Source organism: Psammomys obesus, unplaced genomic scaffold, assembly GCF_907164565.1.
Source record: "Psammomys obesus unplaced genomic scaffold, mPsaObe1.curated_primary_1811, whole genome shotgun sequence".
Classification (NCBI taxonomy): Eukaryota; Metazoa; Chordata; class Mammalia; order Rodentia; family Muridae; genus Psammomys; species Psammomys obesus.
This window is the reverse complement of record NW_026585626.1, coordinates 15,150,329-15,164,594: the sequence shown is the minus strand read 5'-3', so window position 1 is coordinate 15,164,594 and position 14,266 is coordinate 15,150,329. Positions and strand designations below refer to the sequence as shown.

Below are 14,266 nucleotides of genomic sequence, written 5' to 3'. Positions count from 1 at the left end.
TGCATGCCTGTAATCCCAACACTTGAGAGGTAGAGAAGAAGGCAAGAGGGTCAGGAATTCAGCATCATTCTTGACTACAGAGCGAGTTTCAGGCCAGCTTTGACTCATAAGTCCCATAGGACTGTGTTTCATAAACTTCAGAAGAGAGACAAAAACAGAGGATGGGAGCTGGGAAGGAGGGAGGGAGACAGATAGACAGACAGGCTGACTGACTGACTGATTCTGGGGGAAGAAGAAAGTAAATTAGGTGGATCTAGATAAACTAAGTTTTACAACATGTTGGTAACTGCCGGAGTGATGTGTACGTGGGTTTCTTCCGCTTTGCCCTCTGCTTCTGTGTGTTCACAGATGGTCATGGTTGGTCGCTGTATAACAGTAATGGCCCAGGAAACGACTCAGTTGCTTTCTTCTCTTCTCACACCATGGAACAGGAAGGAGAGTAGGAAACTGATTTCTAAGTTTCATCTTCACCACAAGCAGGGAGCAGTCCCACAGCACCCACAGGATGGGTGTTGGATCTGGTAAAGGTTGAATAGGTGTGTGGAAAGACCGCAAAGGGTGACACCTGTGCTTGCACAGCCCCAGCAAAGCCAGGCAGGCAAGCAAGGTCTCCAGAGTTGGTGGCTGGCCTCAGACTCCCCAAAAGCAACAACTAGCCAGGACTTTACCGAGTCCTCCCGGAAAGATTAATTTAGGAATTAATATGTCAGCCTTCAGAAAATTCAGCTCTCATGAGCCCTTCTCCAGGAAGAAGTTTGATTATCAAAACAATTAAAGAAGCTACAAAATTGGCAGCAAGCATGGAGCATAGAATTAAGATGAAAACAAATGTGGAATTTATATTCACAGAGCAGAATCTGCATCTTTAAGGCCTCCACAGTGTAGTGAGGAAAATGAGGGACTAAAACTGAAAAAGCTCATGCTTTATATACAGCCAACAGTGGTCACCTAAGAAAAACCCAGCAAAAACTTCACATAGTAAGAATTGAGATAAGTTGGAGGGCAGGTAGATGATTGACACCTGAACTAAAAATGAATGGGCAAAGGACATAAAAAGCCTCAGTGCTCATAATCAAGGAAGATTTTTGATTTAACATAAATTATATTTTCTACAAGATATAATCTCATTAACATTTACTTAGCATTTATTTGATTAGGACTTGTATTTCACAAGCACTAACAGTGACTAAACCAAAAGCTCTTGTCCCATGGGTTAGAGAATACAGCAATACTAAATAAATAATTTATTAAAAAGAATTGGACCTGGCAAAATCAGGGAAAAGTTAAGTGTGTTGGCTAGCAGCATATACTTGAAGGCGATCAGGATTGGCAAATGCTGGATCAATATTTTACATGAGGGGCCAGAGTAGACTTTACCCAGCAATAGTGACATTCGAAGAGCTGAGGCAGCCACGTAGTCATGAAAACCAACACAATAAACTGGAGTTTTTGATTCTCCTGCCTACATTTTCTGGGTGCTGGGACAGAAAGTGTGCATCACCGTGCTTTAGTTTACTCAGTAAACTATTTAAAGAAGAAAGCAGTGATCAGAACATGTACAAAATTCAGTGAGAATGCTTGCCTATCATGACTGAGGCCCTGGATTTAATCTTCCATATTGACAAAGAGAAAAAAATAAAACAAACACAAAACTCAAAAATTCCATAGTGGAAAAGTTAAATATATGGTTTATATACCTATAAATAAATGTAAGCAGGTTAGACTTTCCTAATGAACAATTCCAAGATTTGATCACAAAGATCAAAACAGGGTAACTCAAAAAGGATAGTAAAATAAAGGGCCAGTAGACACATAGCAGGTGTACTCAAACTAAAACAGCTCAGGCTGATGAGTTTAACATCAGATACTGCCTGGAAAGCATTCATGAGGACCAATGCAAGATCTGTGAGAAGTCTGTAAAATGCTTCTTAGTACGCCGATGAAGATTCAGAAGGAGAGCTATATTCCTGGGTACAACAGGTATATAGCACACTCCTCTAATTTCAGAGGCAAGTAGCTCTCTATGAGTTTAAGGTTAGCCTGATCTATACAGTGAATTAGGCCATCCAGGGTTACATAGTGAGTCTCTGTCTCAAAACATAAAGCTCCTTGAATACAAGGACTTGAAATCATATGGATGGTTGTTTTCCCTACACTAACCCATGGAATTAACTTGGTCTAAAAACAAAATGCTTAACATTTACTGAAGCCATATCAGGTACTTTTCTAAATGCTTTGTGTATATTATTAATTTCTCATGGTAGCTAACCATATCAGATACTAAAATTTATCATAAAACTGGAATGTGGAACCATCATGGTTATCAGGGTGTGAGCAGACAGATCATCAGACAGAGTAAAGGTTCAGAAATAGATTTGAGTTCATATAAGGATTTGGAAATAATGAGGCTACAATCTGAGGTAAGGTGAGGATGGATTGTTTGCTGCATTGGACAAGTGTGCTGTTGTGGAAGAGAGATTAGCTGTGTTTCTTTCTTAAACTTGACTGAAATTAACTCCTATGAATCAAGATTTTAAACTCAAAAGACAGAACAACCTGTAAACTTTCTCTCCAGCGATTTCAATGATTATTTACATTTTTCTAAATGTTAGTGTCCTGGGTACTGTGGTATGATTCTGAAGAGACACTAGGACTAAGGAGCTTACAAAAGAAAGCATTTCATTGGGGCTTGCTTTCAGAACTCAGAGTTAGTTCTTGATCATCATGTCAGAAAACAGGGAAGCATGGTGGTATGCAGAAAGGCATGCATGGAGCTGGAAAGTAGCTGGAATTTTCATCTGATCCACAAGCAGCAGACACAGAGACACTGGGCCTGGCTTGGGCTTTTGAAACCTCAAAGCTCACCTCCAGTGACACACTTCCTCCAACAAGGGCACACCTCCTAATCCTTCACAAACAGCTCTACCAACTAGGGACAGACAAAACATTCAAACAGAAGAGCCTGTTGGGACCATTCTCATTTTAACCACCACAGTTAGCCTTACATTTTCTACTGTCTTAGCTGGAAGGAAGCAGCTAAGGAGTTAGAGATTTGTGTGTGCTCTGTTATAGTTGAGTTAAGGCATGTATTGTCTCAGAGTCCATTGTCTTGGCCTGGGTTTCAGTTATTTACTACCTTCCTGTCTTCTTCCTGTCATACTTTTGGAGCCTGGGAAAGGCACAAAGGAAGAACTTAGTTAAAAACGTATTCACTGTTCTTCTTGAAGCCTAGTTTAATTCCGAGAACTTTAGTCCTGGACTCCCAGCTGTAGCACTGCCTTTTAAAGATGCAGCAAAAAGTGTGTGACTGATTTCCTTCTCATGCTCTGGGCTCAAGCACTGAAGTTGCCTGCCCATGTTTTTATTAAGGAAAGTAAACAGCAAGAGCCAGAGCCTACTCAGATACTGGAAATGCATGGGGCATCTCGTTTTTATAATTGATGCAATAGAAGGAAGAGACGCCGATCTAAGGTCTAAGAAGTGGGTGGGGAGAGGCAGGGAAAGTTACAGTGGATAGTGCTTAACAAGATTGATTTGTCAGGCACAATTCTCATTTTGTTTAACAGGAGACTGTACCTATCTGTAGGTATGAAGATGTATTGGTTTGTAATGTTGAAACACACCAATCCCTTTTAGTGGTTCCTTTTATTTGTATTTTCAACTTTTCAATGAAGAAAACTATTGTACTGAACTGACTCACTGAAGAGCTAGAGTTATTTGGGGCACATGCGTCTCAAATTGGTCTGCTCTGACAGTTTACCTGGCTTTTGTCTTGTAGGCACACCAGAGGCCGGCTTCCTGGCAGAGCTTGGGAGTTGCATATTGCAGTACGGTTGTGCCCTCTGATGGTGAGTTTTTGCAAATCCAGTTTTATGTCTTACTTCCTACCCCCTTCTTAGCTTACTGTTTCCAGATTTATTTTTTTTTTTTTTTAGTCAACACATAAATTTATTTTTAAATAATTTTATTACATTTATTTATTGGGTGTGGGGGGGTCACTGCATGACATTTGGAGGTCAGAGGACAACTTGAAGGGTCAGTTCTGTCCTTCCACCATGCGAGTTTCAAGGATTAAACTGAGGTCATCAGGCTTGGCAGCAAGCACCAGTACCCGCTGGGCCATCTCTTCAGCCCAACTTATTTAGAAACCATACTCCCACTGTGGTTCTCTTGGAGGTAAGGGGAAAGGGAGGATTAGAGAAGGGGTGTGGAGCTGGGATGGGGGTGAATTCAGAGGGTTAACCAAGAAAAACTAGCCTGTCTATCAAGTCTTCATAGGTGCTTGACATTCATTCACGCTTAGAAACAGTGACCAGGACTAGTCACACATTGGAGGATGCCTTTTGGTATTTCCTAACTACCAGGTTTTTACATCCTAGATACTGATCAAATGTTATAGTCCCATTACAGCAGTTCAGTGTCTGTATAGCCCTCAGTTCTTATCCGTCACTTTCCTCTTCCCCTCCCACCTTTTTTAAAGAGTCATTTTATTGTATTTTTTTATTGTATTTTCTGTGTTTGAGTGTTTTGCTTGCATGTATGTCTGTGTACTACTTGTGTGTCTGTACCCATGGAGGTCATAAAGACGGTATTGAATTACCTGGAAATGGAGTTATGAACAGTTGTGGGCCTCAATATGAGTGCTGGGAATCAAACCCAGATTCTCTGTGAAGACAAGTGCTCTTTACCACTTTAAGCCCCTCGGAGCCCTTGTTTAATGTAGAAAGGCTAGCAGATGCTTAGGGATCATGTAGGGCCCTTTGTAAAATGTTCACAGTGCTGCAGACCTACAGCAGGACCCAAACTTTGCTTATTTTTATGGTGGTGTGTTTCACTACCATTTCTACCATAAATTTTCAGTTTACAGAACTTGGCTTCAGGCTTGACTGTTAAACAGTTTTGTGTGAACCTTAGTTTGATCTTGTTCTAAACTCAACTCTATAAGCAATAATTCATAGACCTCATGCATTAAAAGAACATCTTGCAAATTCATGAAGACATGAAAACTGAAGAAGCCCAAGATGAACCATGGAAACCCCAGCATCCTCTGTCTGTCATTAGTTTGAGTTTCACAGCGTAACCAGAATCTTTTCCTCAATGATGGTTGGTAATCTGAATGCGCAAACACATGCTCATGTTTGGTGATCCCTCAGTCTTTGGAGGAAATCCTTTTGTGGTGACTCATTTATATTCAGAGAGATTGAAAAGGAAATTAGGCAGAAAGTAAAAAAGGGAAATGCTACCTGGAATTCTTATTATTCCTATCTCCTGAAGACAAACAGCTGCCGGACAAACACTAACATGGAAGTTTAAAAAAACAGCACTCGGCTGCACAGCAGCAGCAGGCTAGGCATGCGTCAAGGCTTACTACCAGTGTGCACCAGGTAGCAGAACTTATCACATGGCCGAGAGCCAGAGGTCCATAATACCTCCTACTCCCTTCTCTCCAAGAGCTCTTCTAACGCTGGGATGTTTCTCTTCCTCCAGCGCTGTCTTGATGTCATACACAACCACATCTGCACACCTTGCCACTCCTGAGGCTTTCCTCTGCTAGGCTTCCAGTAAGAAATGTCCTCTTCAAGTAAGAAATAATCCACCATGCTGAGTCTTTTAGCTCGTGCCAACTAAGAGGACTTCATTTAAAATGTCTAGCCTTTATAACTTATGAAGTTATTATTCATTTAATGTTAGTATAACTCAGGATATATTTAGACATTTTTAATATCAACCAAATCATGTTTAAAAAGGAAGCTCAGGTGCTGTTCGTTGGTATGATATTCATGGTGATTGATTTGAGCTAATAAATCCATATAGGAATTTGTATTAATTTTATCATTCACACATAGATTCCTAGTGTGTTCCTGTATATCAATCCATATGGAAGCACCTAGCAATTTAATAGTGATTCAGTTGTACAGGGGTGATTCAATGTTAATCTGAAATCATGAATGCTAATAGGTTATCCCTATATAATAGGGATAATTAATTAATTCATAGACAGCATGCATTATGAACATCTTGCAAATTCACAAAGACACCAAAACTGAAGAAGTCCAAAGTGAACCATGGAATCCCCAGCATTAATTAATAATAGGATATCCCTATAGGTACTCCACAAGAGGTTGGAAACAATATTGATGAAAGGAATATTGAAAGATGAAAGCAGGGGTGGGAGAGATGGCTCAGCAGTTAAGAGCATCCACTCCTGTTGCAGAGAATCTGAGTTCATTTTCCAACACTCGTGTCAGGTGGCTCACAACTGCCTAACTATAGTTCCAGGTGATCTGACACTGTCTTCTTATATCTCCTATTTGTGTGCTCTCTCCATATATATCTCTTTACACATACTTTAAAAATAATTTTAAAAATGAAAGCATACAAATTTTTATGTATGTATATTTTTGTTGGGATTAAGCTCAGCATTTGGGCATGTTAAACAAGTACTTTACTACTAATTTATACCCCCAACCCAGGATACCATCTTTTTTAAAAGTGCCTCCCAAATTTTTTTTTAGTAATTTTTTTTTTCTTGAGAAAACTTTCCTGGAATTGGCAAGATGGCTCAGCAGATTAAAAGCACTTGCAGCAAGTCTGATGACTTAAGTTTGATTCCTAGAACCCACATGATAGAAGAAGAGAACCAACCCACACAATTTGCTCTCTGAGCTCCACATATAAGCCAAGGCATGTACACGTCTACATCCATAGACAGTTAGACACACAGAATAAATAAATGGTTTTTTAAACTGTAACATACTAATTATTAAAAAAACAAAAGCACAATATTATTTGATTCAATGCACCTCAGTATTCTTGCTGCCTTCCAATTATACATCTTTTGATTTCATGCCACACCTCGTGTGTGTGAGTGTGTGTGTGTGTGTGTGTGTGTGTGTGTGTGTGTGTGTGTGTGTGATGGTGGAGATTGAACCCAGAGCTTTACAAGTGCTAAGCAAACACCCTACCACTGAGTTACACCCTCACCCTGTTATTTTGCACTGCAAAATTAATTTTGTCTCAGGTCAGTATAGTATATTAGAAACTTTGCCTGACATATAATCACTCGAGTAAATAAAGTTTAGGCACCATTAAGGAACATTCTTATCATCATTCGCTGTACTTGGTCACTATTGCTGGGTCATATTCAGTATCTCAAGGTGAATTGGCCTTCAGTTGTAAAATATTAAACCTAAAATAATAAATTATGTAACATTATACATTTAAAGATATTGCCTCTCAATAATTTTATTAATTATATCATTTGAAAGATCTTCTAATTATGACTATATAATAGCTGATATAAAACATAGATTAAACATTTAACTTTACTGAAAGCAATGTAACACATTGTCACTTTTCTTGTGTCATGTGTCGTAAACACTTCTGAGGATCAAGTGAAGTCCTAGACTGATTCCATAGTAACCATCCCCACACACACCCTGCTAAGTCCATTTAGTATGGCTTATATGTACATGTGCTGAGGGCTGACCCATCATGGGGCTCATCCCCAGAGAAAACTGCTTCTCTCCCCCAGTAGCCTTTAGTTGCCTGTAGGTCTTCATCTAGAGCTGGGGCCGTGAAATTTCTCTTCCCTATGCTGGCATGTTAAGTGGTATTCGAATTATGTAGGATTTGGTTAGGCAGCCATATTGTTGAGATTTCATGGTTGCAGCTTCCCTGCCATGTCCAGAAAACACTGTCTAGCAGCTGCTAGCAGAGAAAAGTGGCATTTATGTTCTTGTTATGAAGTTGTAAGAGTTCTATATTAGTCATGGTTCTCTAAAAGAATAGAAAGATAGAACAAATGTATGTATGTTAAAAGGAGTTATTTATTAGAGTGGCTTACAGGCTGTGATCAAGCTAGTCCAATTGTGACTGTCTCCTAATGGAAAGTTCAAGAGTCCAGTAGCTGCTCAGTCCATGAGGCTGGATGTCTTAGCTGGTCTCAGTCCACACTGGAGTCCTGAAGAAGTAGGCCAGGAAAGGCGTGCCTCAGCAACATGATAGATGAACTTGCCAGCAAGAATGAGGGCAAGAAGACAAAAAGCAGGAGTTTCCTTCTTCCATGTCCTTTATATGAGCTGCCACCTGAAGGTGTGGTCTTCGGACCTCAAAGGATCGAGTCAAGAACATCTTTCACAAGCATGCTTAGATGCTTGGGGTTTAGATGATAGCAGATGTAGTTTAATCAACAAGCAAAATTAGTTCTTTATCTGTTTCTTGATTTTTGAAGATAGGACTTGTAATATAGTTTAGGCTGGCCTAGACTTCAGTGATTCTTGCTGCTCAGCCACCTGAGTACTGGGACTAGAGGATTATAGCCACCATACCCACCTTATGGCACTTTTTTAATTCTTACTTTTATTAATTAGAATTTATTCACTTTGTATGCCCCCTGTAGCTTCCTCCCTCCTCCCCTCCCAATCTTTCCTTCTCTCCTCCTTCTCTACCCATGCCCTTCCCCCAAACCACTGATATGGGAGATCTTCCTCCCCTTCCTTCTGATCCTAGTCTATCAGGTCTCATCAGGACTAGCTTCATTCTCTTCCTCTGTGTCCTGGTAAGGCTACTCCCCTCCCCTCAGAGGGGAGGTGATCAAAGAGCAGGCCAATCAGTTCATGTCAGAGACAGTCCCTATTCCCATTACTATGGAACCCACTTGGACACTGAACTGCCATGGGCTACCTCTGTGCAAGGGTTCTAGGTTATCTCCATGAATGGTCCTTGGTTGGAGTATCAGTCTCAGAAAAGACCCCTGTGCCCAGATTTTTTTTGGTTCTGTTGCTCTCCTTGTGGAGCGCCTGTCCTCTCCAGGTCTTACTATTTCCCATTTCTTTCATAAGATTCCCTGTACTCTGCCCAAAAGTTGGCCATAAAACTCAGCATCTGCTTTGATACCCTGCAGGGTACAGCCTTTCAGTGGCCCTCTGTGGCAGGTTCCTGTCCTGTTCCCTGTTTTCTCCCTCTTCTGATGTCCATCCTCTTTGCCTTTCTGAATGGGGATTGAGCATCTTAGCCAGAGTCCTCCTTCTTGATTAGTTTCTTTAGGTGTACAGATTTTAATAGGTTTATCCTATATTATATGTCTAATATCTACTTATGAGTGAGTATATACCCTTTGTGTCTTTCTGCTTCTGGGATACCTCACTCAGGATGATCTTTTCCAGTTCCCACCATTTCCCTGCAAATTTCATGATTTCCTTGTTTTTTATTGCTGAGTAATATTCCATTGTATAGATGTACCACCATTTCTGTATCCATTCCTCAACTGAGGGGCATCTGCGTTATTTCCAGGTTCTGGCTATTACAAATAAAGCTGCTACAAACATGGTTGAGCAAATGTCCTTGTTATGTACTTGAGCATCTTTTGGATATATGCCTACGAGTGGTATAGCTGGATCTTGAGGAAGCGCTATTCCTAGTTGTCTGAGAAAGCGCCAGATTGATTTCCAGAGTGGAAATCAAGTTTACATTCCCACCAGCAGTAGAGGAGGGTTCCCCTTTCTCCACATCCTCTCCAGCATGTGTTGTCACTTGAGTTTTTGATCTTAGCCATTCTGATGGGTGTAAGGTGAAATCTCAGGGTTGTTTTGATTTGCATTTCCCTGATGACTAAGGACGTTGAACATTTCTTTAAGTGTTTTTCAGCCATTCTATATTCCTCTATTGAGAATTCTCTGTTTAGTGCTGTATCCTATTTTTGTATTGGATTATTTGATTTGTTGCTGTTTAGCTTCTTGAGTTCTTTATATATGTTGGATATTAGCCCTCTGTCAGATATAGGGTTGGTGAAGATCCTTTCCCAATCTGTTGGCAGTCGTTTTGTTCTGACGACAGTGTCCTTTGCTTTACAGAAGCTTTTCAATTTCATTAAGTCCCATTTATTGATTGTTGCTCTTAGAGCCTGTGCTGTTGGTGTTCTGTTCAGGAAGTTGTCTCCTGTGCCAATGAGTTCAAGGCTCTTCCCCACTTTTTCTTCTAAGTGGTTTAGTGTGTCTGGTTTTATATTGATCCACTTGGACTATAATTTTGTTCGGGGTGATAAACATGGATCTATTTGCATTTTTCTACATGTAGACATCCAGTTGGACCAGCACCATTTGTTGAAGATGCTATCTTTTTTCCATTGTATGGTTTTGGCATCTTTGTAAAAGATCAGGTGACCATAAGTGTGTGGGTTTATTTCAGGGTCTTCTATTCAAGTCCATTGATCTACCAGTCAGTTTCTATGCCAGTACCATGCAGTTTTTATAACTGTTGCTCTATAGTATAGCTTGAGATCAGGGATGGAGATACCTCCAGACGATCTTTTATTGTAGAGGATTGTTTTAGCAATTCTGGGTTTCTTGTTATTCCATATGAAGTTGAGAATTTTTCTTTCCAGGTCTGTAAAGAATTATGTTGGTAATTTGATGGGAATTGCATTGAATCTCTAGATTGCTTTTGGTAAGATGGCCATTTTTACTATGTTAATCCTGCCAAGCCATGAGCATAGAAGATCTTTCCATCTTCCAAAGTATCACTATTTGCAGATGATATGATAGTATACCTGAGTGACCCCAAAAATTCTACCAGGGAACTCCTACAGCTGATAAACACCTTCAGCAAAGTGGCTGGATACAAAATTAACTCAAAAAAAATCAGTAGCTCTCCTGTATACAAAATACAAAAGGGCTGAGAAAGAAATTAGGGAAACAATACCCTTCACAATAGCCATAAAGGACATAAAGTACCTTGGTGTGACCCTAACAAAGCAAGTCAAAGACTTGTATGAAAAAAATTTCGAGTCTCTTATGGCACTTATAAAAATGGCTTAAGGGGGAAAGAATTCTTGAGTTGAGTGACACTATTAGTAACTACTCATGCACAGCTGGAGTTCTCTGTTGCCATTATCATATCAAGTACGCATGTCACATATCAGGTGCCATATATTGAGTATACACACCACATATTGAGTATATGTGTCACAGTCCACATATCATATATCAAATGCATATCTTTCATTCTAACTTTAAAAGGACACATGACAACAAAAGAGAAGTGAAGATAAGAAAACTGTTTAATCATGAGGGTGATGGACTTTGGAACCTCATTGATTTAATGTGACATTAAATGTAATGTAAAACCTAAAGCACATTCTAGTTTTGTATTTTAAAGATGTGTCTGACAATTTGGGTCATATATATATATGAGTTTCAGTTGAATTTTTACAAAAATGTAAGGTTTCAACTCGTTCCATCACAGAACCCCTTTCTTGAAGGATTTGCTAAGCCTGGCTTTTCACACTGTGCATAATGCCCAGGCCACATTGGAAAGGCTGTAAACCTTACGTACTGACAATGCATGCACTGGCTTAGCTTGGAGGAGAAGCAAACTTATGTCAGATTTCAGGTGACAGCATCCATGCCAAGACTGAATTATCTTCAATATTTTGAGGGGATTAAAACTCTCATTTCTTCTCCAAATGCAGTTTGATGAAATATCTAGCCTTGCTCTAAGCAGTTAGTTTCTGCTTTTTCTGTTGATATGCATGCTGAAAAAAGAAAATCCCTAATGTGTAAATCTCTGGTTAAAAGTGGCAGGGCTCTCACTGTGAATGGCTACCAATGTCTGAAGGAACATTAATTTTTTTTTTGCTAAAATAACTGCTATGGAGGAAAAAGACTTTTTTTGATAGTAAGGAAGATCTTGGTACTCCACACAGATTTTGATTCTCCCTGTTTAGCAACATAGATACTTAGGTTGTCAGGGGAAAAGAGTGCTACCCACTTTAATAGCACACTGCTTTATTCATCTGGCCCACATTGGCCCTGAAGACTCCAACAGGCCAAAAGGAAGTCTAGCCTATTTCACAAGTGTCCATGTCATGAGAACAAGGGTTTTTGGTTTTTTTTAATCCACAGAGAGGATCAAAACAGAAATTCTTTACTTAGGCCCTAGGTGGGAGTTTTGTATTCATGAGAAGAGCAGTGAGTGCAGGAGTTACTCGTGGCTGCATTTACTGGCGAGTGTTTGGAACTCGGTGAGTGAGTGTGGTCTTCTCACTTGACCTCACAGCCATTATTACTGGTGTGACAGAAAGATGATAAACCCGTTAGCTAGTCTGTCTCTAAGTTAGCTAATTAGACAAGGATGAGCATGTGAATTCCCACAGCTGGAGGAAGTATCTCCATAGAGGGTCATGAGTGGAAAAGTCTGCCAGTTTGTTTGCAGACCTCAGAGCGCTGAAGATCACTTCAATTCAGGAAACCCAAATTGAGACATGGATTTGTAATCTCTGCATTTGTAATATGGCACCAGCACAGCAGTTAGGCTAATCCTGAAAATAACATTCCTCAGGCTGCCTGTGCAAGCCTGCCCTCCAGAATTTGGCAGAGCAGGCATGCGTGTTTGTCAGATCTTGAGTTGTCAAGGCACACAACCTCCCGTTACCAAGTCCCAAAGCCAAGCCCTTCGGTACTGGCTTTGTTTATTTGTTTGTTTGTTTGGGGTTTTGTGCTGTTTTTGTTTTTAAGACAGAGTCCCACTGTGTAGCCCAGATTGGCCTTGAACTCATGATCCTCCTGCCTCAATACTCCAATATAGAGATTACTACCATGAGATATCACATTGTATCTGGATGTTTATTTCTTTACTCCAATCAAATAATAGCAGCCTTGAAATCCTTTATATAAAATTAAATTTTATTAAATTAAAATGTTAGTATTACTTTTTTTAAAATTTTTAGGCTTTACTTCTTTCTTGAATAAACAGGAAATATTCATTACTTTGGTTTAAAATGAGAAAAAAATTTAGCTTTCTTGAACATTTACTTTCCAAATAGGGAATATGAAAGAAACTAGTTGCCACTGCAGTAAAATTATATGTATAAGTTTTATTGTGAAAATTGTTTAGTTTTTGTTTTGTTTTTCAGAAAACTAAGCTAAAGAAGTCTCCATTTCATCAGGTTCTCGGAGATCAGTTAACCAAAAATTAACAAAGAAATGCCAACTAAAGTTGTATAATGTAATGTTGCTAAGAAGAGTAGGTTTTTTTGTTTTTGTTTTTTCCTCTCTAGCCCCAAACAGAGAGTAGGTCTGTTGCTTGTATATGCCACTGTTTTATCTGTCCCTGCAGCCACTAAAAGTCATCTTGATTGTTTCCAGGGTTTCTGTAATCGTGAGCAAAGCTAACGCTCTGCTTCCTTTTTTCTTGCTGTGACAGAACACCCTGACAAAAAGCAGCTAAGGGAAGGAAGGGTTCTCTTGGCTTACAATTCCAGTTATAGTCTGTCATTTTGAGGAAGCAGCGGGTCACATGACATCCACCATCCAGAGCAGAGAGAGAAGGGAATGTATGCATATTTCTAGTACCTACCTCACTTTCTGCTTCCTGTATACTCTGGGCCCAAAGCTTTGGATGGTTCTGCCATAGTCATGTCAGATCTTCCCACCTCACCCAGCTCAGCTAAGAAACTCCCTGGCAGACACATCCACAGGCCAACCTGGTCTAGACAAGCCGTCTTTAAGACTTGTTTCCCAGATTTATGTCAAGCTGGCCATTAGGCCTAACCACAACAGTTACAATAAACATTGTGTGCAGGTTTCATATGAATGTAAATCTTCACCTGTTTGGGGCAAATATCAGGAAGCATGGTCAAGCAAGAAAGAATATGTTGTTTCTGTAATAGACCACAAAACCAACTATGACCCACAGCAACTCCACAGCACAGCCAGCATCAGTGCTGAACGGAGATTCTCTTCTCATTGTCTTCAGTAGAACAGGTCTTTTTGTTCTTGTGACATTCAAAGGGATTGCTTGGGAAATTTTCTTAGGAAAATTTTCTGGAAAAAGCAGAAGAATATTCTAAACCAGAGATTCCATTCATACATTTTCACTGAATCTTTTCAGCAGCCTTGAAAGACATGAGCAGATTTGAATGATAGGTAAGGAAACATAAGGTCAGTTGTATTCAGTTAGCCCAACCATAGAGCCACAGTGTTGCCTTCTGAGAGAGATGAATACCAAAAATTTGAGATCCTTGTACCCATAATATTGCTACGATTCCACTGTCTGTGGTTGAGCATGTGTTTAGCTTTTTAGCACTCAGAAATTAAAATGGGCCAAGAATCAAAGTATAATTAAAGTTACTTTCCAACAGCACCATCAATTATATTATTTTAGAATAAAAAATATAGAAAAATTAAGATGAGTTTTCATTTTCGTTTTGTTGTTACTCAGTGTGTGTGTGTGTGTGTGTGTGTGTGTGTGTGTGTGTGTGTGTGTG

The 14,266-nt window shown here is 39.7% G+C and overlaps 1 protein-coding gene across 2 annotated transcripts in view; it reads left to right on the top strand.

Moving 5' to 3' along the window:
* The window catches only part of Mcu (mitochondrial calcium uniporter), a 168,850-nt gene that overhangs the window by 122,983 nt on the left and 31,601 nt on the right, over positions 1-14,266 (top strand). For both annotated transcript variants that reach the window (XM_055614378.1, XM_055614387.1), the window contains exon 2: positions 3,779-3,848. In XM_055614378.1, the coding sequence (XP_055470353.1) occupies positions 3,779-3,848 (70 nt within the window). The remainder of the gene's footprint in view (positions 1-3,778; positions 3,849-14,266) is intronic.